Below are 27123 nucleotides of genomic sequence, written 5' to 3'. Positions count from 1 at the left end.
TCAAAGTTCTCCTTCCCATCCTCTTTCCCCAAATCAATATCTTTCTGTATCACTTTGTTTTCCGACCAGATTCGGAAGGTGGTCGAGTTAACAAAATCAGTCCGTCGTCAGAATTCGGGAAGAGGTCCTACAAAGAAGAAGTCAAAGATACTAGTGTTCTACTACCGGCGGAGTACAACAATGACTAAAGAGCCAGAGGAGGATGAAAACGTCCCAGAGGGCTCTTCCAGCAGTTCATAAAGTGCTGCCCTGGGTCTATCAGGTGACTGAGACCTTGCTGTCTCTGTTGTCTCTCCAGAAAAAGCACTGGAGAAATGGTCACCTGTGTAGAGACCAAATAAAAAAGCCCTCAGCTATTGATGTACAAGCTGTTGTAGAAAGATGTGTGTGTATCTCTGTCTGTTCTTCGGTGATGGGGACTGAAGGAAGGCAGGAAGGGACAGGCGTGTGAGAAGGGAGGGAGGTAGTATCCTGCCAGTTTGGGGCCCAGACCAGCCAGTCCATAGTTAGCCAGACACTGGGAATAAGGTCTGGGTGAGGACTGAGCTCTGAAGACAGACTTCTTCCTGAACACTTTATCCTGCTGGTGAGGAGGAAAAGGACTTGGTGTTTCTGTGTGTGTTTGGGAGGTCCCAGATGGGGAGAGGGGTGCTGTATGGGTGGTGGCAGTGTGTGTCATAATCTGATTCCACTTTTGATGTTTGACAGTTGACAGTTTTGAAGCCTCATTAATTCCCCTTCCCCTTCTGGCCCACATCTGGCCACACTTTATGTTCATCTCCTCCCAGCCAGGGAGTAGGTGAACATAAAATAGAAACAGATATGCCTAACCTGAACCATCCAAATTATTTCCGTGCCTAACTTTTCCATAGCCAAGACATCCATTACCCTAAAATATCCTCTAGTGCACGTGGAGAACCTGACCCAATAAGTAATCAAGTTAAGTCTCTGGCCCTTATAATCAGCTTGAAAACTATGGGACCCTATGGACCTTTCCCCCTAGTTAAAATAATACCTTTCACCTCAGTGTTTAAGAAAAGGTTCAATCTAAATGAAAGCACGGTTTTCACAGATTGAAACCCATTATATAAGACCTATTTAGAGAAGGTGTGGTTATCCCCACTTCTGCTGCATTTAACAGCCAAGTTTTACTTGTTCTTAAACCCGGGAAAACAGGACCGGTGCCTCAGTGTGAATTCGTACCCTTGGCGTCATGGCCCCACCCACTAGGGCTCCATATATCTTATTGAAATGACTGATTCCACCCAGTAATAATAAGTAACTGGTAAATACTTTGTAGTTATAGCAAAGTATTTGGCTAGCATGTTCTATTCAGTGCCTATTTCAACAACCTCTCAGCTGCAGTTTACCTTCACCTTTAAAGGGACACACAATACACCTTCACCTGGGTACTCAATGGGCTCTGTCTCCACGCCTGCCATCTCACATAGTCTTCACAGGCAATATTTTAACCAGCTCTAACTTTTTTCGGGTACACAGTTATGACATCACACTAATGACATCCTCCTTTGAGGAGATTCACATGAGACCCATAGTACAGGGCCCCACCACTTCAGTTAAGTTCCTGAAAATTATTTAGTAAGTTGAGGGCTGCTCCAGTCCTGACAGTGTCAAGAAACAGCTTTTAGTCTTCTTAGTACCCACATTATTAAAACAAGCCCAACATGTTTTCGACATTTTTAGATTCTGGAGGCAACATTCCTCATTTATAAAGCTTTTTTGTTCTGTAACTTGCAAATAGGCCCAACTTGAATGAGACCCCCTGTAAAAAGATACTAGAATCTGCCTGAATTGCCATAGAACAGGCATTCCTGTTACGGCCCCCCGAGATTCCTTCACTGTGGAAGCTTTAGCAACCTTCTCTCATATATCTTGGAGTCCCTCTACCATCAGTGATGGCTGTTAGTTGCATGGGCTTCTGATACAAGGAACTACCTTCCTTGGCCCAATGCTATATGCCATTAGTGTAGCAATTGGTGGGTACATACTGGACTTTCCTGGAAATGTAGACTATCTCAGGTCCTGAACCTGTGACCCTCAGTATACAGCTGCCCATTAGGCCTTTGATCATGGAAACAGCACTCTGCAAGCCCAGCACAGCTAGTGAGGCCTCCTTGCTACAGGATGGAGCTGAACCTGGGCCCTCTGCATACCCTACTTTCAGGAGAGGGTAACGTCCCCTGTGCTGGGTCCCTTGCCAGATGCCACAGTGCTAGAGGAGGTCATCTCTTAGAACACTTGGATACCTGGGGAGCCCCTTAGGCTCAACACAGTGAATACCAAAGGGAGTTCATTAACGAATGGCATTGTCACTATCACACTTAATGGAGCTTGCTTGACTCTTGCTTCTTTTCGTCTCTTAATCAGAATGTTCCTGATAAAGGTCAGGACACAGGGTCAGCTCAGTTGGCCAAACTTTAGGCAGTTATCTTAGCACTGGATGTCTTGGCCAACAACTGGCCTCATCTGCACATTTCTGTAGATCTTTGGGCCACTGCCAGTGGTCTGACCATCTGTTCTGGACAATGAAAACAATTCCTTTTCCAAGGTTGCCTCATTTGGGGTAAAGAACTCATAGAATCTCTTTCCTCACGGATACCCAAAATACAAATCAAGGTCACACATCTTGTGCACATATTAAAGCCACAATACAATGTCTCACCAAAGCACTCTTTATCTTCTTTGAAGTTCTGCACATTGATAGAGAGACTAAGGCACTCATTTCACTTCTCAGAATATATAGTACTAGCTCTTGATAGTACTAGATATTCAATGGAACATTCACCTTTCTTATTGGTCTCATGCTGCAGGTGCCATAATGGCTTACATAAACAAGTCCAAATTAAATTAAATAAACCACGCAATGTTTTAGTTATCAGACAAACACCATGGGTAAGTTGTCATTGAGACTGATCCCATTTTTTTCAGTTTTATTGAGGTATAATGGATAAATAAAAACTATATATACTTAAGGTGTAGAACTTGATGTTTCAATTATTTCTATATCTATACCTATATCTATAGAATGAAAGAATCACAACCATCTAATTACCCATCACTTCACAGTTACCAGTTTTTTCTTTTTTCTTTTTTTGGTCTAACTGCATTTTTGATGCATAACTCATTATGTGAGTAATAATCCTTTTCATACCTTCTTGGTATATGTGTGGCATCATTAGTCTTGACATTCAAACCAAATTTTGGGTGAGGGGTGTACATTCCACTTCTGTGAGGTGACAACAAGCTCACATATCCATAAATAAATAAATATATATATATATATATATATATATATATATATGTAGATATACTCATAGGCATATGAGTATGACACTTTAAAAAAGATACCAGTATTTCAGGAAACAAATATGTCCTGAGTGCCTAGTAGGTGTCAGATATTACCCTTGGTTCTGGAATTAGAGTGAAGAACATGAAATCAATAGTTCCTGTCATCAAGTAACTTCTGTTTTCATGGGCAAAGGGGTCGTTCTTGTTGTTGGTGTGGGGAACCTTCTCTAAGGAGCTGATATTTGAATCAAGATCTGAATAATGAGGTTGAGTCCCCCCAAGTGGAAAGGTGGAGTGCCCCCATAATGCACTGGGGAACTAGGACTGCTTCTCAAACAGCAAACACAGCCTTTCCAGTTTCATAAAGGAAGAAGCTGAGCTAGCTGACACCTCTGCAGTTTGGCTAGGGACTGTAGGAACTAATGACCTCCACTAGAATTTTGGGGGCAGGGAGTCCTCCTTGCCTCTGGACACTTGAGTCTCTCTGTCCCTGTCAACCCAGAGCCCACGGGATAAACATAACCAAGTCATGTTCTCTTTAAAGGCAGAGGGTGGAAGGTGTGAAGCCAACTGTGTGGGGTGGGAGATGTAAAGTGCTTGACGAGTCTGAATCACTTTGCTGTACAGCAGAAATTAACACAGCACTGTAAATCAACTGTACTTCAATAAAATAAATTTAAAAGTTTTTAAAAATAAAAATAAATAACGTGCTTGACGATCGGTGCCAGATGTTGGACTTAAGCCCCTGAAGTTTCCCCTCGTTGCTCTAGTTTGGGAATGGACACATTTCATGACAGTACTATTCACAGCCTCTGCTGACTATAGTGGTGCAAGAGAAAAAATATGAGTGTTCTCACCGTGTGAACCCCACCAGCGCCTCACCACCCACAGTTCCTTTTCTCACACTTACAAAGCCAGCTGAGAGGGTCCCAAGAGATCTTTCTGACTTCCTCCCCCAAATCTGTAGCTGAAGAACCAGGGGTGCAGAGCCTCAGCAGCCAGGCCAGAGACATGCCTCAGGTCACAGTAAGTTAATGGAAAATTAAAACTCAAAATCAAGCTTCCTTTCATGAATAGTGAACTATAGCTCGTTTCCTTACCAATGATTGTCAACTGGAGGCAGCACTGTCTCTCGACCACCACCAAGGGACATTTGAAAATTGTGTGCAGACATTTTGGGTTGTCAGAATGATTCAGGGTAAGGGTGCTCCTGGCATTAATACTCAGGGGTCTGCAGTGCATTAGACAATCCCACGTTACAAAATGCCAGCATGTGCCGTTGAGAACCATTGCAGGCCTACACCAGGCTGTATCCACTTAGAAAAATACAGAAGAATACAGTCATGTCTTCACCTTGTCTCCTTCTTCTCCTCGGCAGAAAGCATGAGGAGGGTGAGACTGGAGACCTCGGTTCTAGCTCTAGCTCTGGCATTACATCATTGTGATCATGGTAATCTGGCATTACATCATTCACACAAGCCTTCCTCTCTGGACCTCAGTTACCTCATTTGTAAAATAGTGGTTTTGCCAAGATGGCCCTCAAGAACTCTTCCGATTCAGCATTCTGGGCCTTCTTCTTTCAGAATAGGGTCCAGGCAGTGCTTGGGCTGCAGCTTTTTAAGAACCCAGATTTCTGGACCCCTCCATAGACATGCTAAATCAGAACTGATGAAGGTGGGGCACTGGAATCTGTATTCACCTCCCCCCACAGTGATTCTGAAGTACAGTTAGTTTGAGAACCATGCTACTGTGGCCCTGAATGGGAGGTGGGAATGATCTCTTTATACTCTGTAAGTGCTAGCTGATCAAGTATAGCTCTGCCGTTTAAAACATTAGAAGCCTGGTTCTCAAACTTACTGTGGGCTCCCTGCCAGACTGCTGAGATCTGTGAGCAGTGCGGGGGGAGTCAGCTCAGGGACTGGGGCTGGTGGAGGCAAAAGGTCTCAGAGGGTGCAGTCTGACTTTTGAAGACTGTAGGGCTTACTTCTCTAACTGAGAGGAGACAGCCTGCACCTGTTACAGCTGTGCACCTGCCACTTGCCTTCTCAAGCAGCTACCCTGATGAGGCTGCAAGCTCAGGCTCCATGCTTCGATGGCTGCTAACTACAGAACTTCTTTATTTGGTCTAAGTAGGGCCTCTGCAGCCTGTCTCCTTCATCCCAGCACAGGGGGTAGAGCCTGCAGTGAGCATGTTGTGTACAACACACCCAGAGTGAATTGATGGCTTCTTCCTGTTGGCTCATAGAATGCTTTGCTCTTCCATCTACCAGTCCAAACTTGAAGGCCTTCATCAGTGCTCAAAGCCAAAAGGCTAAGACATAGAGTTCACCTTTGGCTAGTTTGGTGGAAAAAAGGTTGGTTCTTTGAGCTTGGAAATAACGTGTCAAACAGACTGCTTTTATTCATCATGCAAAAGATGCGAGAGTTGTGTCCCAAGGAAGCTTTGAAGATTTACTGCCTGGCATTCTTGATGACCTTCAGGCTGACAGGCCATCGGTAATCACCCTACTAAGTAATGCAAAACATGTTGGCCACAGTTTTCTCAGGGAGTCTCAGGGATTTCGAAGCCTCTCAAGAGAATGGAGGAAGGGAAGAAGTTAATAGCCAAACATAAGCTAGTGTCCCAATTTAGGATGTACCCTCTCTCCTATAGATAGCAATCTCTCTCAGTTTATTTTGCCTAAAGTCATAAAATATATAGATGGGAGGTTGTGAGTGAAAGTTAAAATAGCAACATTCCAGCATACTTTTCTTATGCATTTCTTAGAAATAATCTGTGTTTTCCCCTCTACTGCCCCCCCACCCCCAGAGGGAAAAAAAACCACCATTAAAGTAGTGTTTACAGTTCCTGAGCACCAGTTTCTGCTCAGAGAAAAGGCCAAAGAATGCATATGTCCATCATTCAATGGTTGGATGTAAAGATTTCATTACAAGTAATTAATTTATTGAGAGTAAAAAAATAAGTCAAAACAAAGGCCAAAATACGATGCACTGTCAGTGAGGTAGGGCCCACTTTACACCTGTTGGAAAGCTTGCTAGTTTTTAATCTGCCCTGATAGGAAGAAAGCATTTTTGTACCTGACAGCGTTGATAAATGTGGCGAACACTGGCCCTACATTTTAAAATCAATATGGAATGTTTTTCAGAGCAAACCTGGCTCAAGCCAGCATACCAAACATAAATGACTAACAACCAGCATGGAGACTAATTGTTTAAATGAGTTCCAGGGGACAAACAAAAATCACAAGAGGGAAAGACAGAAGACAAGGCTGATAAAAGGAAAATGGGCTCAGCTTGGTTCAAGGAAACTTTTCTCTAATAAAAAAGGATCTTTGGAATGTGAAAGGGACTTGTTATGGCAGAAAGCAGTAAAATGCAGGCAAGAAATGAGCAGGCATTCATACAGTACTTTACAGCTAGTATGCACTTTGTGGCTGAAAGTCTGAATTAAGAATCATACAAAGCTATAGTGCAGAAGCCCTAACATAACCTCAGAATCTTCCAGGTTAGAAGTATCCAACTGTAGCTTATAATTTGCCTGGATTCATTTATTTCTTAACAAGCATTTATAAAGAATTCTGGAGAGCCATTAGTGACTAGAACAGTGTCCCTGCCCTTAAGAGGTTCACAGGAGAGTAAGATAGAGATGTGGAAGAAAATTTCCAGCACCATGCAATAGTGCTGTGATTGAAAGAGGCATGGGGGCCTGTGAGAGCACAGAGCAGGGGAACCGAGTCCAACCTGGCAGGAGGAGAATCCAGGCAAACCTTACTAGAGGGAGACTATGGGGTCAGACAGGCCTGAGTTCTTAACCCAGGTTCTACTGCCTTGTAGTTGTGTGTGACTTTGAGCATTTACAGATGAAGAATAGGAGTCTCAGAGCATCTGACTAACTTGTCATGATGGTTAACTTTATGTGTCAGCTTGACTGGGCCACAAAATGGCCCGATATTTGGTCAAACTTTTGTCTGAATGTGTCCGTGAAGGTGTTTATGGGTGAGATTAACGTTTGAATCAGCAGAGTAGAGCAGATTGCCCTCCCTAATGTGGCTGGGCCTCATCCAATCCATTGAAGGCCTGAAGAGAACAAGATGACTAAGGGGCCGCCTCCTACCAGACTGCCTTCTAGTGGAGATATAGGGTTTTTTTTTTCCTGCCTTCAGATTCAAACGAAACATTGGCTTTTGCTTATTGGCTTTTAAACTGGAGTAACACCATCAGCTTTCCTGGCTCTCAGGCTTTCCTACTCAGACTGGAGCTACACCCCGGGCTGTCCAGGGTCTCCACCTTGCTGACTGCAGGTCTTGGGGCTTGTCAGCTTCCATAATCACATGAACCAATTCCTTATAATAAAACATACCCATTCCCCCTATTGATTCTGCTTCTCTGGAGAACCCTGACTAATATACTTGCTCAAGTTTACATTGCTGGGAAATGGCAGAGCTGAAATTTCGGACAGGGTCACTCTTACTGCAAAGCCCACACTCGTGACCACTGCACTGCCAGGAGAGTGCATGCTACCTGGGAGCTACCATCCCACACCGCCACCCCTTGGTAGGGCATTCTCCTGTATAGAGTGCTCAGGGAAAACTTGCTTTCTAGACCCTTTTCTTCTCTGACAAGGAAAGGAAGCACTTGTGCCTGCTTCTGATTCCCCTTACCCATACCTCATTCTAGGGCTAATGTGTTTTTTACACCCAAGACAAATTTAGGATTCTTTCTGTTCTAGATATTTGAAATCATCTTTTTTTTGCATGAAGATCTCAGTTGCCTACAGATCAAACAAGAAACACAGGAATCATATGTGTATGTATTCAAGTTGATCAAAATGATATTGGGAGCTTGAGTTATACATAATTTGCCTAAATTACTTTCTCATTAAATAGATAAGCCTTCTAGTTGCTTTAACCGATGTGGACTATATCACTACTGTTTAAAGGCAAAGAAAAGTAAAACTGTCATTTGTTGAACATCTGTTATATGCCTGGCTCTGTCACTGTAATGGTTAATTTTATGTGTCAATCTGACGGGGCCACAGGGTACCCACATAATTGAACGAACATTATTCTGGGTGTTTTTCTGATGGTGTTTTCAGATGAAATTAACATTTAAATGTGTGGACTCTAAATAAGGCAGATTGCCCTCCACAGTATGGGTGGGCTTCATCCTTAGCTGAAGGCCTGAAGAGAGCAAAAAGATTGACCCTCCCCCGAGTGGAAGGGAGTTCTCTAGCTGACAGCTTTGGACTTTGCACTATCAGCATTCCCTGGTCTCCAGCCGGCCAGCCCACAATGCAGATTTGGACTCGCCAGTCTCCATAATTACACAAGCCAGTGCCTTATAATAAATCTCTTTAGCTAAATATACACATCCTATTGGTTCTCTTTCTCTGGAGAATCCTGACTAATATAGTCGCATATTTTATTTTATTCTTTAAAAAGTTCTGTGAGATTTAAACATTATTATGCACAGTTAACAGACAAAACAGTGAGGTTCAGAGAGACTAAGTACGTGCCTAAGACTACAGAGTTAACCCATGCCTTTCCCCTTCCCCAGGCTGATTCAAGACCCCTGTTTAAACTTCCCATATGCACAGAGCAAAATGTTACCAGTGGCTTAGAAATGTTACCAGTGATACCAGTGTCACTAGTGGTTCCAGACTATAGTGCATCCAGCCCAAACCGTAATACCCATCGAAGGACATGGCACAGCACACACAGACACAAATCTATTTGCTCTATGCAAATAGAGCTATCAAGGTGGGAGTGTACTTCAGTATTCACAAAAGCTACTTCCTCATCCAATATGCATTTCTCCAATCTGAGAGCCTGCTCTGCACAGCAAAGACAGAGCTCCAGCAAACTTAATTTTTCTCCAATGCTGAAAAACTCCAAGTTTGGAAAACTCTTTCTCATTTCTTGTCCAGGTGCTGGATGTCCTGGGTTAAGTCCAGCCCCTTATGAAACTACTAAAGGAAAAGGGCATCACAGGACACTGGACAGCAAAGCGGTGTCAGGAAGAACTGGGGAGAGGATCAGGTGGTAGACAGGGATAGATTTAGTTGAGGAGTGGGCTGGCTTCGGGTTTTCTGGTGAAAGGTTTTTTCATCCAACATTTATTAAGAACCTGTGCTGTGCCAGGCATGGGAAATCCAAACACAAGTAACACACTGGCTCTGCCTTCGAGTCCATAACCTAGCATATTTCACAAGGTGACAGGGAATTCATTCATCTGTAGAACAAACAGAACAACTACCAACTCTGTGCCAAGCCAGTGTGCTAAGTGCTGGGCATAGAGTGGTGAGTAAATCATGTATTATGTACAGCAGAAAGTAACACAACATTGTAAATCAACTATGCTCCAATAAAAATTTTTAAAAAATAAAAAGGTATAGATACATACAAAACATCATGTATTATAGACTCCTAACCATAAGTAGGCTCACAGTCTACTGGGCCATTACACCTGGCTTCACAATCCCGAGTGGGGAGAGGACCCTGGAGCTCCTCTCAGATCTCCTTTAGTTGGTCTCTTCTGAAACAATGTGCTGTGTCTCTCTTTGTAGATTCTGAATTCACTCCCTACCTCAGGAACATTACCCTGTGACTGGGGAGAGATTACTGTATTTTCAATCATACTAAGCTAATGCTTTGGGGAAAAAATAAGACAGACAGACACTATATTCAGACATGCAACCTCCTCAGCCAGGAAGCAAGGCAGCCAGATGGAGCAGTGACGGCCATCAGTCTTCCCTAGCCCAACCCAAGAACAAACAATCCTACAATATCAAAACAAGGAAATTGACATTGGTACAATCTACAGAGCTTATTCAGATGTCATCAGTTTTACAATGCACTCGTGTGTGTGAAGGTCCGTGTAATTTTATCACATGTATGGATTCGTGTAACTACCACCATGATCACAATATGGAGCTGTCTCATCACCACTAAGATCCCATGTATTGTTCTTTTATAGTCACATCCATTTCCCTGTCATCCTCCCCATCCATAAAAGCTGGCAACCACTAATCTGTTCCCCACTTCTATAATTTTGTTATTTCAAGAATGTTACATAAATGCCATCATACATAATGTAACACTCTGAGATTGGTTTTTCCCACGGAGCCAAATTCCCTTGAGATTCATCCACGTTGTTACATGCATTCCTTTTTATTGTTGCATAGTATTTCTGGGTATGGATGTGCCACAGTTGGTTTAGTTATCAACCTGCTGAACTACATTTGTGTTGCTTCCAGTTTTCAGCTATTACAAATAAAGTTGCTATGAACATTCACATACAGGATTTTGTGTGGACATTGGTTTTTGTTTCTCTGGGATAAATGCACGAGTGTAATTGCTGGGTCATATGATAATTAGTTTTAAAAGAAACTGACACACTACTTTCCACATGGCTGTATTATTATAGGTTCCACCATAAACATACAGTGATCCAAACTCTCTGCATCTTCACCAGTATTTGCCATTGTCAGTATTCTATTTTATTTTAGCCATTCTGATAGGTGCATATCATATATCATTATGGTTTTAATTGCATTTTCCTTAGTGGCTAATGATATTGAACATTTTTTTCATGTTTTAATTTTCCATTATTATATCTTATTTTGTGAAATGTCTGTTCATGACTTTTATCTATTTTCTATTGGGTTTTTAAAAATTTACCATACAGTTTTATCCGTTTGTTAGTATTCTAGTTATGAATCCTTTGGCAGTTATATAGCTTGCAAATTATCTTCCAGTGATTGGTTATTAAAAGTTTACAATTAGTGGGACTTCCCTAGTGACACAGTGGTTAAGAATCTGCCTGCCAATGCAGGGGACACGGGTTCGAGCCCTGGTCTGGGAAGATCCCACATGCCATGGAGCAACTAAGCCCATGAGCCACAGCTACTGAGCCTGCACTCTAGAGCCCGCAAGCCACAACTACTGAAGCCTGCACGCCTAGAGCCCATACTCTGCCACAAGAGAAGCCACTGCAATGAGAAGCCCGTGCACAACAACCAAGAGTAGCCCCTGCTCGCCTCAACTAGAGAAAAACCACATGCAGCAACAAAGACCCAACACAGCCAGAAATAATAAATAAATAAATAAATAAATAAATTTATTTTTTAAAAAGTATCTAATTAGGGAAGGCCTTTGGGAATGGTGGAGTTAGGGCCTATGAAAATATTTTCCTTCATAAAAGCCATGAGAACACTGACAAAAATTCTAAATCAACTTTTCGAGAACTCTGGAAATTAACCAGAACACATAAATAACTCTTACAACTTGACGATAAAAAGACAATAACCCACTTAAAAATGGTTAAGTGATTTGAATAGTTATTTCTCTGAAGACTACATAAAAATGGCCAATAAGTACATGAAATGATGCTCAACATTGCTAGTCATTTAGATAATTCAAATCACAACCACAATGAAATTGCAGTAAACACACCCAGTAAAATGGCTACATTTTTTTTTAAAAGACAGTAACACATATTAGTGAGATGTGATGAAACTGGAATCTTCATACACCAATGGTGGGAATGTAAAATGGTGCAGCCACTTTGGAAAAAAAGTCTGGCAATTCCTCAGAAACCTAAACATAAATTTACCATATGACACAGCAATTCCATTCCTAGGTATATACACAAAAACTTTTTTTTGAAGTATAGTTGATTTATAATGTTTCAGGTGTACCGTAGAGTGATTTAGTTTTATATATATATATATATATATAACTTTTTCAGTTATATATATATATATATATATATATATATAAAACCTTTTCAGATTCTTTTCCATTATAGGTTATTACAACTATATTCAACTATATTGAATATCGTTCCCTATGCTATACAGTAGGTCCTTGTTGGTTATCTATTTTACATATAGTAGCTTACAAAAACTTGTACATGAATATTCACAGCAGCATTATTCACAATAACTAAAAAGTGAAAACAACACAAATGTCCACCAACTGATGACTGGATAAACAAAATGTGGTGTATCTATACAATGGAATATTATTAGCCATACAAGGAACAAAGTACAGACATATCTACAACATGAATGAACCTTGAAAAGTTATGCTAAGAGAAAGAAGGCAGACAAAAAAGGACACATATTTGTACGAGTCCATTTATATGAAATGTCCAGAGTAGGCAAATTGATAGAGACAGAAAGTAGATTAGTAGTTACCATGAGCTGGGGGAAAGGAAGATTGAGGAGTGACCTTTAATGGGTATGAGGTTTCCTTCTGAGGTGATGAAATATTCTGGAATTAGTGGTGGTGTTTGTACAACTTTGTGAATATAATAAAAACCACTAAATTGTACACTTATTTTTTTTTACTTTAACATTCACTTAATCAAACTAAAGGAAACACATATATTAAGAGAGTTTCACTAAGAGTAGTAGAGTAGGTAGGCTCACAGTTTCTATTTAAAGTCAATAGCTCTTTGTCTTCACAGAAATGATGGGCAGGGTGGGGGTGGTGTCGATGGATCCTAAACCAGGAGGACAGGTTGCCATGTTCACAGCCCAAATGAATTCTCGAGGAGTTTGGGGGGCTTCAAAATGTGTCCTCTTCATATGCTCATGTAAACAATCTCAAGTATTATGAGCTACAGTTCAACAAAGCCTCTGACAGAATTGGTTACCAGAGATGGGCAAGCCTGGTTGGTCCCACAGAAGGAGCTGGCATCTGGACCAAGCTGGTCGTCCCTGACCCCAGGAAAGAGCTGCTCAGTTCTCTGAGCTGCTTTACAGGGGCAAACGCCCTGGGAAACGCTCCCCTCGCTGGAGGTACAGGAAGTTACAGGCCACATATATGGGGAAAACCACGTCTTGGTTTTCCAGGTTCATTACCTCTAGCTCTTGATTCTGTCTCAGGGAAAGCATCTGGCATTCTGTGTCCTTCCTGAAAACGGCTCTCCCTTCCCTGTCCAAGGAGAACAGGCTCAGGCGGAACGCGACCTTTCTCCTCCCGAGTAGACTGACCCCGAAGCTGCGGTACTTTTTCCGTGCGCTGCACCGGCAAATGATGCGCTGGTTGGCGTAGCGCAGCACCAGGTCCCAGAAGAATTTGAAGCCTTCCCACCGCCAGCTGCACAGCTCGTCCCTGTGGAGCTGGCTCCCGCACCGCATGCTTCTCCCCTGGGGGTCGGACACGTAGATGCCCATGGGCCGGACAATTCTGGTCTGCTCAGCCCGGAGGGGGCCAAGGCAATGCTCACTGTACAAGCGACACAACCAAGAGGGAGGGATCAGCGCATCCTGCTGGATGACGTGTGCTGACATCGGGTCGCACATTATGTAGGCAAGCCGCAGCTGCTGGAACACTGGCACGAAGGCTCTGCCCTGCTCGGTCTCCAGGAAAGGGGTGCCCTCCGAATCCCTCCTGGACCTGGCAAACCATGAGTTGGTGTCAGGCAATAGGGCACTGCGCGGACCCCTCCATGTCGGCTGCAGCTGCAAGAACATCCATATTTTCAGCATGATGTACACGTTCATCTCCACCCCCATCACAAAGAGCCGTGAAGAGGCAACGACCTCTTTCATCAGATCCAGGCTGACTTCTCGCAATAGCCCCTCACTACACAGGGTCATCATGTTGTCCAGCAGCCACTGAAGACACATGGTCCTGATGGTCTGGAGTCCGTAGCTTTCAGCAGAGTAGTAGTAGCTGCACACGGTCTGGGCACTGACAGTCTCCTTCATGACCTGCCCGCACCGCTGAATCAGCTCGTCCAGCTGCAGCATGCTGGCTGTGGCCAGGATGGCGATGACTCGACCGGGTGGGATGAGAATGGAGCCTCGGTACAGGGAACCTAAAGCCTCGTGCAGTGCCTCGCGATCAATGTTCTCGTCAGGCATCTGCAACTCTATAGTATCCATGTTTGTCTCCTGCCAAGCGCCACTGAACATGCTAGCAAAGAACCCTGACTGGCACAAGTAGACCCTATGCAAGTTCCACTCCTCCCCCAGTGCGCAGATCCGCACGTCGCTCCCTTCTCCTCTCAGGAAGAGTGCCTCATAAACGGACCCTGAATGATCTTTAGCACGTTTCCGGCGGGGCTCTTTTGTGAGCGGCTCCCCTGGGCCTGTCTTGCGCTTGTGGCTCCTCTTACAGGCGGCGGGTCTGGCCTCTTCACTCTCGTTCCCTTCCTCTCTCTCTGCCACTACTGCCTCCTCAGCCTCCTCATTCCCCGCACTGGCACCTGGCTCCTCTGGGGCACGCCCCCACCAGTGCCATGGCATCCGACTGCTTCGTGCTCCCATGGCCTACACCTCAGTGGTGCAGTGGACAAGCTTCCTCTCCAGGCGCCGTTGCCGCGGGCACGAGCTCAGCCCAGAGTGATGCTGGGCACTATGACGTTTGCTCTGAAGGTCTCTCGAGAGGACGCCATGCTAAGCCACACCCACTAGTCCCCACCCCGCCGGGTAAGGGCACTCCGTACCAGGGATTCCACTCTGTTTATCTTTCCCTCCTGGGATGATTGCTCTCAGGCTCCCTTCATAGGATGATGGTGGAACAGAGGCCTTTGTGTGCGAATTTTACCCATTAATTTCAAGAACACAATTCGCTCTTGCCCATCTAAAACAGTTAGTGATTATTCCTTTATGGAGAATTACATTTTGGTCCCAGCCCTCTCCTCTAGGCACCTTAATTTCCATAATTAACTTCTTATTTATTTATTTATTTATTTATTTATTTTTAATTAATTTTATTTTTATATATTTTATTAGTTCCTGCTTTACAACAAAGTGATTCAGTTATACATATACATCTGTTCCCATATCCCTTCCCTCTAGCATCTCCCTCCCTCCCACTCTCCCTATCCCACCTCTCCAGGAGGTCACAAAGCACCCAGCTGATCTCCCTGTGCTATGCGGCTGCTTCCCACTAGCTATCTACCTTACGTTTTGTAGTGTATGTATGTCCATGCCTCTCTCTCGCTTTGTCACAGCTTACCCTTCCCCCTCCCCATATCCTCAAGTCCATTCTCAAGTAGGTCTGTGTCTTTATTCCTGTTTTACCCCTAGGTTCTTCATGACTTTTTTTTTTCTTAAATTCCATATATATGTGTTAGCATACGGTATTTGTCTTTCTCTTTCTGACTTACTTCACTCTGTATGACAGACTCTAGGTCTATCCCCTGAGAAAACCATAATTCAAAAAGAGTCATGTACCAAAATGTTTATTGCAGCTCTACTTACAATAGCCCGAGGATGGAAACAACCTAAGTGTCCATCATCCGAAGAATGGATAGAGAAGATGTGGCACATATATGCAATGGAATATTACTCAGCCATAAAAGAAACGAAATTGAGCTTTCTACTTCTTTATTCCCTTCAAGTAACCAGGAAATACGAGAATTTCTCCTGACCTTCCTTTAGGTTTTTACTGCTTCATTCTAGTCTCCCTTTTGCTGCTAATTAGGAGGTAAGTCATCCACACAGAATTTGTACAACCCAATCAAATGAGAACGTTCTGTCATCACTGAGAATCTGTATCGTGTAGCTGATGCAAATCCTCCAATAATGAGAAAGTTTCATGTTCTGTATGCAAACAAATTTCCGGTAATTAGCATCCTCTTGTCATCAGTGTCTTCCGGCAGGTTGGCTGAATGGCCTGGGCCAAGGGATTGGCAGCTCTCCAAAGCCTCAGTCTGTTGGGAGTTCAGGCCTCTCAATAGTCTGAAAGGAAATAACTTACGAAAGAGGGAGAATGCTCAGCACTTTTCATTTCACACCATAGGAGTGGCCTAACACTCGGCACCCTCTGTGCAGAAAGCCCCCAAACACTCTCCTGTCGTCACTTTCCCATTCAACCTTCTTGGGTCTATTGCGACTTCAATGTTTGACTTGGGAAAGTCTCCTTCCTTCTCTTTGTCTCAACCTTTTCTGTTAATTGAGTAATCTAGGGGAGGGCCAGGAGGAACTCTGGATCTACTGGATTTGTATTCTTTGACTGTCTTCACCCCCACCACTACCACCAACACCAAAAAACTCCGAGGTAACTAAAAGGGGTTCTACACTGAATTCCAGTGTGATGAGGGGAGGTTCCCCACACCAATGAGCATTTCTCAGACACCAGCTGGGCATTCAACAATTCATCTCAATTCTGAAACTACCTACCCGGAGACAGCATCAGATTGCACGGGTTAAGGGTTCAGCCCTACAAGGCTGCCCCACCCCCTTCAGAGGGCAGTCACAAGCCCAGGTTGTCACTTGTGCTTCTGACCGACCAGCTATGTATTAGAGGTTCCAATGGCTTCCTCCTTGGGTTTAATTAATGTGCTAGAGAGGCTCACAGAACTCAGAGAAACATTTTATTCACTAGATCACCAGTTTATTATAAATGAATATAACTCAAGAACAGCCAGATGGAAGGAGAAGCATAGGGCAAGGTATGTGGGAAGGGGGGCCACCCTCCCAGCACCTCCAAGTGTTCACCAACCTGGAAGCTCTCTAAACCCAGTCCTTTTGGATTTTTATGGAGGATTCATTACATGGGTATGATTGATTAATTCCTTGGCCATAGATGATTGATTCAACCTCCAGCCCCTCTCTTATCCCCAGAAATCAGGGGGAGTTCCAACTCTCTATTCATGGTTGGTTCCCCTGACAACAAGTCCCCCATCCCCAGCTGCTTTCCAAAAGTCACCTCATTAACATAAACCTAGTTATGGTGCAAAGGGTCTTGTTATAAATAAGAAGACTCATTTTACCTTCATGGCTCTGAAGTGATTTCAGGAGCTGAGGACAAGAGACCAAATTTATGACAAAAGATGCTCACATTGCTCTTATTGTTCATGAAATTCCAAGGGTTTGGGGAGCTATGAGCCAGGAACTGTGGACAAAGAACAAATTTATATGAGAAATACATTTTGGTCCACTGAATGACCAAGTATAAATTTCTTATAAATCACAATATTGCAGTAACTGAGACAACAGCAACAAAGGGCATTATTGGCAGAATATTGGGAAGCTTGCAGATGCAATGGGAGGCTGGAGACAAGGCTAGGAAACAGAAAGGAACCAGGACAGAAACACTTTGAGCTTAAACTGCTGCTTGCATGGATGACTTTCAATCATGTGTATTTTGTGCTTACATCGCTCTGCTTAAGATTGAAAGTGCTGGGATTTAGAATCTAGTTGTCTCTATTTAGGTCACCTGCTGGCCTCTTGGATTTGGAACAAGGGTAGGGCAGAAGGAGCCTCCAGGAACCCTTTTGACTTCCATTATGGGAAGGCAAGCTTCCTGATCACCTCTGCAAATTCCAATAGCATGATCAAACTATTCCGTTTATTGACCCGTTAACAACAAACAAATATCTTAGCTTCCTACTTTTGTAGCCTGAGAAGCTGGAGTCACATCCTTCCCTTTTCATCTCCTCACTACCTTCCTCCAGCTTTTATCTGCTTGTTCCTTTATTTTTCCTATTGCCAAGGTTGATAAAGTGTATGCTTTATTTTGCAACCATGCTTAAGTTTTCCATGCTTTTTCTATAGATTAATATTTTAAATAAAGTTTAACATTTATTATTTTTATTTATTAACTATTTTGTTTACACGTCAGTCCAGTTGATGTCTCTCTAGTTATTTTGGTTGTCTAAAGCTCATTTTCTAGTAGATTCCTCAGGAAGGACTCATGGGAATAATATCCCCTGATTTCTTACATGTTGACAACAATTTGTGGGCCTTTATTCTTGAAAGTCAGTTTTGCTGGATAAAAAGTCCTTGGCTCCCACTTTTCTTTCCTAGATGTCTTAAATTTATTATTCCATTTTCTTTTGGCATAAGGTCTGATGATAATCTAATTTTCTTTCCTTTATAAGTAAAATGCTCTTTTTTTTCTATGTCCAAGGGATTTTTCTTTTTCTTTAAACTCCTTTGGTTTTACTAGAATGTGCCTTGCTGTTGTTGGTTTGGGGTCAATATTCCAACACATGCAGTGTATACTTTCAATATGTAATTTCAAAAAAATTTTTTTAACCAAGAAAGGTTTTTAAATTATATTTATGGCATTCTGTTCCTTTGGCCTTCTTCAGCAATTTTTATTATGTATATATTCACTATCCTTTGCCTATAATCAATATTTATCAGTTTTGTCTCTCAAACTCGTTTTATCTCCATTTCTAAGTTATTAAAAATATAGTTTTACCTTCTATTTTAAAAGGCTCTATGGTGTTTTCTCACTCCTTTATTCCTTTTAGTTAGTCTTTGTTTTTCAAATGATTCTTCTTTGTTTATAATTCTTTCCTGAGTTATGTCACCTACTTTCTGAGCGTTTTAAATTCTGATATATATTGTTCTTTCACATACTGTATCATTTTCATAATATCTTGTAACTTGTTTGAAATCATAAGTTTGAGTTTTATCTGTTTTGTGAGCAGATCTTTCTGGCATACTTTCATCATCTGTGGGATGTTATGCTTCTTTCTTTTTTTCTTATAATAACTTTATGGGAGATTTGGCCTTGATAAACTTTGGTTGTCCATTTTTAAGAGAAATTAATTTTATGTTCTTTGGTATAGTGTTCACAAACATCGCATGTGGCTTTCTGAGATTCCCTGGCTTTCTCTTCTCCCCTAATTTATTCTGGACCTTCTCTTTGCTTTGTCTCTGTTGTCCCTCTCCTGATCAATTCTGATTCCATTACCATTAATTTCTCCTCACTCTGGGGTTCAAAAGAAGCCATGGGCCAATCAGTTTTTAGTTTTGACAGTTCATAGGGGCTGGAGTGCTTCAGTCCCTTTAGCAGTTTTTTCAGTTTTCAGTCGTATGATTTCATCTATGGAGGCCTGAGTTTGTCTGTTTGTGTGTTTGTTTGTGGGGTCTCTCGAGAACACGCCATGTACCCACTCTAATTCAAACTTCAAACTGGTCATGTTTCACAGCCTACAGTGATATCTTAAGAATTTCCTTCAATACTCTTCTAGGGTAGATCCAATAACGTCTTTTTTAATGATTTTTTCTTATTTTTCTTGATTACATCTGTAGGGAATGCTTTAAGAAAAGGAGTTAGGAAGATGAACTTTCTGAGTCCTTACATGTCTAAAAAAGACTTTATTCTGCTATGAGGTTTCACTAATAGTTTCAGTGAGATAAAATTGTAGTTTTCCTTATAACTTTGTATATACTTCCTGATTGTATTCAGGTTTCCAGTGTTGTTTATGGGGAGTCTGATAGCAGTCTGATTCTTATTCCTTTAGAGGTGACCAATTTTGAACCTCTGGAAATCTTTAGGACTTTCTCTTTCTCTTTGTTGTTCTGAAATTTCTCAGTAATGTATGTGTGTGAGAGAGAGAAAGCAAGTCATTCTTCATTATTTTTTTGAGGACTAGATGGGCCCTTTTCATCTGAAGACTTATGTCCTTCCACTCTGGAAGAAATCGTCTTCTACTGTTTTCAGGGACAATTTCCTTCCTTCCATTTTATCTGTGCTTTTATTCCAGAATTCTTATCAGTTAGCTGTTGGACCTCTCTGTGTTAGTTTTTAAAAATCAATCTTATTGAACTATTGTTCAGTTACAACAATATGCACTTATTTTGAGTATGCATTTACCCATGTGACCACCACCACAATCAAGATATAGCATAGATTCATCATCACAAACATATTTTTCATGCTTTCTTGCAGTTATTCCCCCCACCTCCAGCTGCAGTCAACTGCTCTGCTTTCTGTCTCTATAGATTACTTTGACCTGTTCTGCAACACCATATAAATAGGATGATATCAATACAATGTGTATCTGGCTTGTTTGTACCTGGCTTCTTTTGCTCAGCCTGATGGGTTTTTTTTTTTTTTTTGAAATTTATCCATGTTGTACTTATCATCGTTGTTTCTAAGTAGTATTCCACTGTATGAATATACATAATTTATTTACCTGGGTTGATATTTTATATCAGAGTTTAGCAGTTCAGAGTATATGCTCTGTAGTTCATGATCTTTGCCCTCTGGTGTCACACTTGGGGTTATGTTCTGTTTCTTGGCAAAAGGGACTTTGAAGTATTACTGAACTGATCTTAAGATAAAAAGAATATTCTGTATTATTTGGTGGGCCCGATGTAATCACATGAGCCCTTAATATCATCAGAGGGGCTAAGAGTGATGTAGCAGTGGGGAAGTCAGAGAGATTTGAAGCAAGAGAAGGACTACATATGCCTTTGCTGACTTTGAAGATGAAGGGGACCATGGGCCAAGGAATGTAGGCAGCCTCTGGAAGGTGAAAATGATCTCAGGCTGACAGTTAACAAGAAAATGGGAACTTCAGTCCTACAACCTCAAGAAACTGGATTCTGTCAATAAGTGAATGATCTTGGAAATAAATTATTCCTAGAGCGTCCCAGTAATAGCCCAGCTGACCAACACTTGATTTCAGCCATCTGAGACCCTAAGCAGTGGACCCAGTTAAGCATGCCTGGACTTCTGACCTACAGAACTGTGAGATAATGCATGAGCATTGTGTAAAGCCACTGTCTGTGGTAATTCGTTAGGGCATCAATAGAAGGGTAGCATAGAGCCAGACTGTCTGGATTCAAATCCTGGCTCCACTGCCTTGTAACTGTGTGACCTCGCTCATGAACTTCAATTCATCACTTTGGATTACTGAGTATGGATGTCTTGCCAGCCCTCAAATTCAGTCAGTCTCAAAGTACACTTGCCTGTGCTTTCAAGTCTGTCTTTTCCCTTGACTTTTTCTTTCTGTGAAATATTCATTTTCCAAGTGACATTGAGAGAAATTCTGGCATTGGTTTTGCCTCATCCTTTCCTCAGTTCCCATATCTAATCATACAGCAGACCCTGTTAAGTCTTCCTGCACAGTGATTTTTGAAAATAACCCATTCTTTTATTTTCACCCCTACTGCCTCTGCCTTAGTACAGCCTCTCACATTCTCTCATGTGGATTGTTGCTGCCTCTGCCTCTAATCTCAGCCTCTTTAATTCAACACTCCAGACAGCCATGAGTGCCTCCTTGTCTAAATACGACTCTCATCATGCTACTGCCTTATTTAAAACCAACAAACCAACTAACCAACCAGACAACCAAACAAACAACCTAAAAACACCTTCTTTGGTTCCCAAAAGCTTCAGTACAAGTAAAAGTCAACTACTTATCCTGCCAGTCAAAGTCTTCCACAGTCTTGTCCCTGTCTTCTTTTCAAACTTTGTATTGTGTTTCTCCCCAAAGGAACCCTTTCATTCCAGCCATATGGTCCATTTGACATCCCGATACTCATGCTGCTTATATGACCTGCAATGCAGTTCTTTCACTTATTCTTACCTAATATTCTTTCCATTCATTAAAGCCCAACTTGACTCTCACTTGCTCCATCCACCCTTCTTCCACCCAGGAAGGATGCTGGGAATACAATACTAAAATCAATAAGCCTTTTCATTCACTTTTACCGAAAATTGTCTATCTCATCTTATAGAATCTTCTAATGCCAACACTGAAAATTCTCACTGTTCAGGAAAGTGAGGTCCAATGAGGAGAAGTGTCCTGCAATGGTGACACAGTGAGCGGATGACTCAGAGGTGAGTCTAGAATCTAGATCTCTGGCATCTAAAGTCAAAGCATTGACCACTCCCCCTGCTCATTGCATTATAATTTATCCTATGGTTCTTATACACTGCTGTCTTAGAATATAGATTTTTCAGTTGGTTCCCACATCCCTCATTAGTACTGAGTTCCAGGAGGGTAGGTGATATTTCTCCTACTTCTCTGAATTCCCCACAGCACGTAATCCATTGTTTTGGGCAGAACAGGCATTTAGCAAATATGTATTGATTGAACAGATATGATACATCACAACCTGACATAAAGAATCAATTTTCATTGTCTCATTACCATATTCTATCAATTAAAATTACTAGTGGCCTTGGGTCCCTGAGCAGTTACAATGACAAAGCATGATATTCCAAAATAGTCAGGTAAACTAGGGGCCCTAATGTATATTTTATAAAGTCTTTGAAGGGCAGAGCTGGAAATGACCTAGAAGGTCATTTGACATAGCAGTCTCCTTTATTCCCCCCATTTTATTGATGGGAAAATTGAGATTCACAGAAGAACAAACAAGACTTGCCCAAATGTACACATTAAATGAATGGCATAGTTAGGACCAGAAACTAAATCTCCAAATTCCTGAGCCAAAATTTTCCACAACCCAGGAGAACAGATTACATACTACAATGGTTGAACTGTTAATTCCCTAGAGTTTGGAGTCTGACTGACCTGGCTCAGCCACTTGAGCAAGTCATCTCATCCCAGTGAACCTCAGTTTCTTCATTTTCAGTCATAAGCCTGCTTGGGGAGCTCCGAGGCCAGCCGAGGAGACAGTACTCTCCATAGGTTGTGACACTTCCTGCACTGGATGGAAAAGACCCAACCATCAGCTGAGGTCCAAGGCCATGCAGGCCCCTAAAGACACTAAGTGGAAGCCCTGGATGGCCCAGTACATGCACAGATGTGCCCCAGATGTTGTCCATAAGCCTGAGATCAAGCAGTGTGGTCCTGTGCCTGCCTGGCGTGGAGACAAATGTGAGGAACATTGGGGAGGTTAACTAACTACATACTGTGAGGAACCAGGGAGTAGGCACTGAAGTAATAGGACAGCACCCTCAGGAGCTGTCATTCCTCCATGAAGGGCCCATTGTGAAACTGTCAACAATGGCAGTTGAAAGTCAGTGAGTGGAGGAGGGCATCTTGTCTCCAAGGCACTCAGTTGGAACTGCTTAGTGCTAGGACAGCCAGAGGGACTTTGAGGTCTCACCAAAGGTTACCAACCAAAGAAGCAGAAAATGTAGAGAATAGTATTTCAATGGTAAGTAGCACCTGCCCCTTGAGTAATTGTGGCTACAGGGACAAAGATACTAGGGGAATGCTCTGACCTCCAGGTAGAGTTCAGACAGGGCAAGGCTGGGTGTACAGACACCAGGGGCACTTAAGAATTAAGTCATGGCAGATGAGGCCTGATCAGAAGCATGGGAGACAAGAGGAAGAAACCCATGACATGGAGTCCAGATTTAATAAGCGTAAAGTGCTCAGATATCCAAATAAGTGGTAGAAGGAAACTGATTTATTGAACAGTTACTGTACATACTAAATTACCACAGACTTAGTGGCTTAAAAACAATATCCATTTATTATCTCACAGTTCTGTGAGTTGAGTATAGAATGGCTTAACTGGAACCTTTGCTCAAGGTCTCGCAGACTACTGTCAGAGTGTCACTGGGGCTGTGGTCTCATCTGAGGGTTGGAGTCCTCTTCCAAGCATATAGGTAGTTGTTGGCAGAATTCATTACCTTGCAACTTGCTTCTTCAAGGCCAGCAGGAGAGAGACTTTTATATCTCATCTCCACTGTCTTCTATAAAAGGCTCACCTGAATATCTCAGACCCACCTAGAATAATCTTTCTCTTGATTAAGTCAAAGTCCAACTAAATAGGGATCTCATTACATCCGTTAAGTTCCTTCATCTTTACCATACAACATAATCTAATACGGATGTGACATCCATCACATTCACAGATTCTGCTCACATTCAAGGGAAAGGCTTATACACCAGGAGACAGGAATATTGAAGACTATTTTAGAATTTTGCCAACCACTGTCTGTCCTCTGACCTCCAACGACCTGCATCCCTTCTAAGTGCAAAATACATTCACAATGTTCCCATCTCATCTCATTATAGCATCAGCTCAGAATCCAAAATCTCATTTAAATCTCATCAGCTGAAAGATCCAAATCTCATCATCTAAATTATCTCTATCAGGTACAGATGAGGCTTTCTCTCCATCTTTTAAGCTCTTTACGTGTATTGTACTATTATACTTAATTCTGAGGACAATCCTGTGCATAAATTTTCATCATCCCCATTTTAAAAATAAGGAAACTGAGGCATGTAGAAGTTAGTTAACTTGCCTAGGGTCATTTAGAGATTAAGTTTCACAGTTAAAACTTGAGCCCAGTTATGTGGAAATGTGCTAACTGCACTCAATGTCTCTAGAGCAGCATGTTCTGAAACCCTGTTGGCAAGTAGGGGATCTTAAATAATCATCCACATCCCCAGTAGCCACGCTTTGGGGACTGTTAAGATTCTCAGACTGGAGAGTTACATGTCAGATAGCATCACTAACATTTTAGTATGGATGAAATTCCCTGCTTATGTTTCCATGGTGGAGGTGAGAATTGGGTTGAGAGAAGAGTATGAATTAATGAGAAGAATAAAACAAATGTTAGCGGCTCCAATTACATGATCTAAGAACCAAAAAAAGGAGGGGAAATATGTGAGTACTAGCTCCTATCCTGCCATAACTTGATATATGACTTTGGGCAGATAGCTTTTTTCCTCTTTGAGCCTCAGTTTCTTTCTTTGTAAAATGAACATGTTGAATGCCAGATGGTCTCTCTAGGCCATTTTCAAAGGCCTGCAATGTTAACAAGAGGGGCAACCAACAATGCAGACAAATGTCATGATTTGGCATTTGGTAGAGCAAAGAGACCTGGTTATTTAAATTCCATGACATTGTTGTTAAACAGAGAATGCTAAAGCATATGGACATAGCCTTGACCTCAGAACATGTGATGGAGCCTTACAAAATATTGCCAGGGAAGAGCCCATGACCTTTGAGAAACAAAGGTGATATTTAAGCCATTGATGACCATTATTTTTATAGTCTATAAAAATATAGACTACTATATTTTTTAAAAAGCAGGGTCCTGAGGAGCGTCAGAGTGAACAAAGCCACATTAGCAGTAGATATATCTTGAATGCCCTGGTTGGTGAGGGCCAGAGGACTTGAATGCCTGGATAGAGGAAAAGGAGCTGTGGGCATGGGGGTGCAAGGTTAAACGGGGAGTAAACACCTCCCTCTCATGACTCCACTGATTGACCCAAAGTAACCATACACATCCTGCAGTTCCCTTCCCTCCATTCATGAAGCCCTACCAGTTGGTTTCACTCATTCCACAAATGCTGATTGTACAACTACTGTGTGCCAGACACTATGGGGGACTATGACAGTGATAAATGATATATAGTCTAGAACCATGCTACTCACTCTTTATTCATGATGTCTATCCCTTGATCTTCCACAGAGTATCTGAGACAATTATTCATCCTTCAAGTCTCAGGTCCATGTCTGCTTCTTGGATGACATTTTCTCCGGTGAATGGTGCTCTTCTCTTTTCTCTTCCCTTCCCTTCCATTCTCAGCTCCTTCTGTGACCTCCTCACATAATACTTGCTACTACCAGTCTTATGCTTCAGATACACATGCATAGCTGTGATATCCCCTGGTAGTCTGTGAGGAACTTGAGAACAGGGAATGCTTTGTTTATCATGCAGTAGGTGTTCAGTGCTGCAAATTCTTCCTGGGGCTGCCCTTAGTGGCATGTTTCAGAATCATAATCACTATTATCACTGTTCTGGGGACTGTACTGAACACTCCATATACACCATCTAATTTAATCCTCATTATTCTACAGAGTCAATTGGCTATTAAAATAGTACAGTTCCTACAAGAACCCAGGTCTGCCTGATCCTCAAACCTGTTAAAATACTGTGCTAATCCACCTCCCAGAGGAGCCAGTAATGCACTGTCATCCTTTTATGGCTCCTATAGAGGTAGTTTTAGTTAGAAGCTAGCTCTTCTCAGCTTTTTTTAGTTCAGGTCAATTCTGAAGTGAATTTGCATTTGCCAAGCCCACCCAACCGCAGGTTTGGGGATGGAAGAAGGGGAGTGGAGGAAAGTAGGCTGAAAGCAACCCCGAAGCTCACTGAGCCAGGGAAAAGGATCCTCCAGGATCCCCAGTGTTAGCGGATATGATGAAAAACAACCTTGAGATAAGAGAAAGAGAGAAACCAGCCAGAGACAAAATGATGACAGGTGGCATAGCTAGGTTTGCCAAGTGGTTACTTGGAGGTTGTTTTCAGGGAAGAGCAGAAGAGAGAAAACCCCCACCCAATATATTCAGTTCCTTTGGCCACAGAAGGGAACATCGGAGGTGCTCAGCTCCTTGAAGCCACCCCACACATCCTGCTTACTTTTAGTAGGAGCCAGTGAAGGCCAGTATTGGCTGCTTCAGTGTCACCTTTGTGCCCTCGGCAGTGATAGACTCCACTTGACACTAGAGGCTTTTATCAGGTCTGTGACACATAGATGTATTTTTGGCTGAAAATGTAGAAAATGAACTGGCCATTGTTTGTTAACAAAAAGCAAAGAGCAGCTTTTTGAACAAGCAGCACAGTGACCCTTCCATCTGAGCACTCCTTTTTACCTTTTTCCACCGGAGGATGAATACTTCTTTATATATTTACAGTCAGTTTCAATAAACTCTGGGCTTTACAAAATTCATGTACAAATTGAGTTTTTAATGCTGCATATCAGATACAAATTAGGTCCTCTCCCACTTTACTTAGTAGTTTATATTCCAATCACCTTTCTTTGCTCATATTTTTTATTAACAATTTTAAATTTGTGTCTAGGGTGATTTTTAATAAATCATTTGGTAGTGCTCGGCCTGCATATTCCAGCATTCTCCGCACACACACATTCAGCTGCCCAAGAGAGTTGTTCACACCTAAGCACTTGGAAGACTCCAAGAAGCTCCTTCTTCAAATATATTTTATCAGCTGCAGATAGATAAGTCACCGTGTAATGCATTGTTAATATTGAAAACTGTATTTGCACACACCTGTGCAAGAATATATTTATATTTATATCTATGTATTTATATCTATTTGCTTCCATTTGTCAGAGATGCTGAAAGATTGCAGGTGCTGATGGAGTTTTGCCTTTCCC

At 42.1% G+C, this 27123-nt stretch overlaps 1 protein-coding gene across 1 annotated transcript in view; it reads right to left on the bottom strand.

The window, feature by feature from the left end:
- Positions 1–12906: 12906 nt before the first annotated feature.
- Positions 12907–27123, bottom strand: part of LOC308608793 (germ cell-less protein-like 1) — a gene marked incomplete at its 5' end in the record, with an annotated part of 32109 nt that continues 17892 nt past the window's right edge. The window contains one exon of the mRNA XM_081222132.1: positions 12907–14538. Within this exon, the coding sequence (XP_081078258.1) occupies positions 13073–14538 (1466 nt within the window). The 3' untranslated portion in view covers positions 12907–13072. The remainder of the gene's footprint in view (positions 14539–27123) is intronic.

Source organism: Mesoplodon bidens (genome assembly GCF_964165515.1).
Source record: "Mesoplodon bidens genome assembly, chromosome: X".
NCBI classification, from domain to species: Eukaryota; Metazoa; Chordata; class Mammalia; order Artiodactyla; family Ziphiidae; genus Mesoplodon; species Mesoplodon bidens.
The sequence above is the reverse complement of the archived record's forward strand: the minus strand, read 5'-3'. Positions and strand labels throughout refer to the sequence as shown.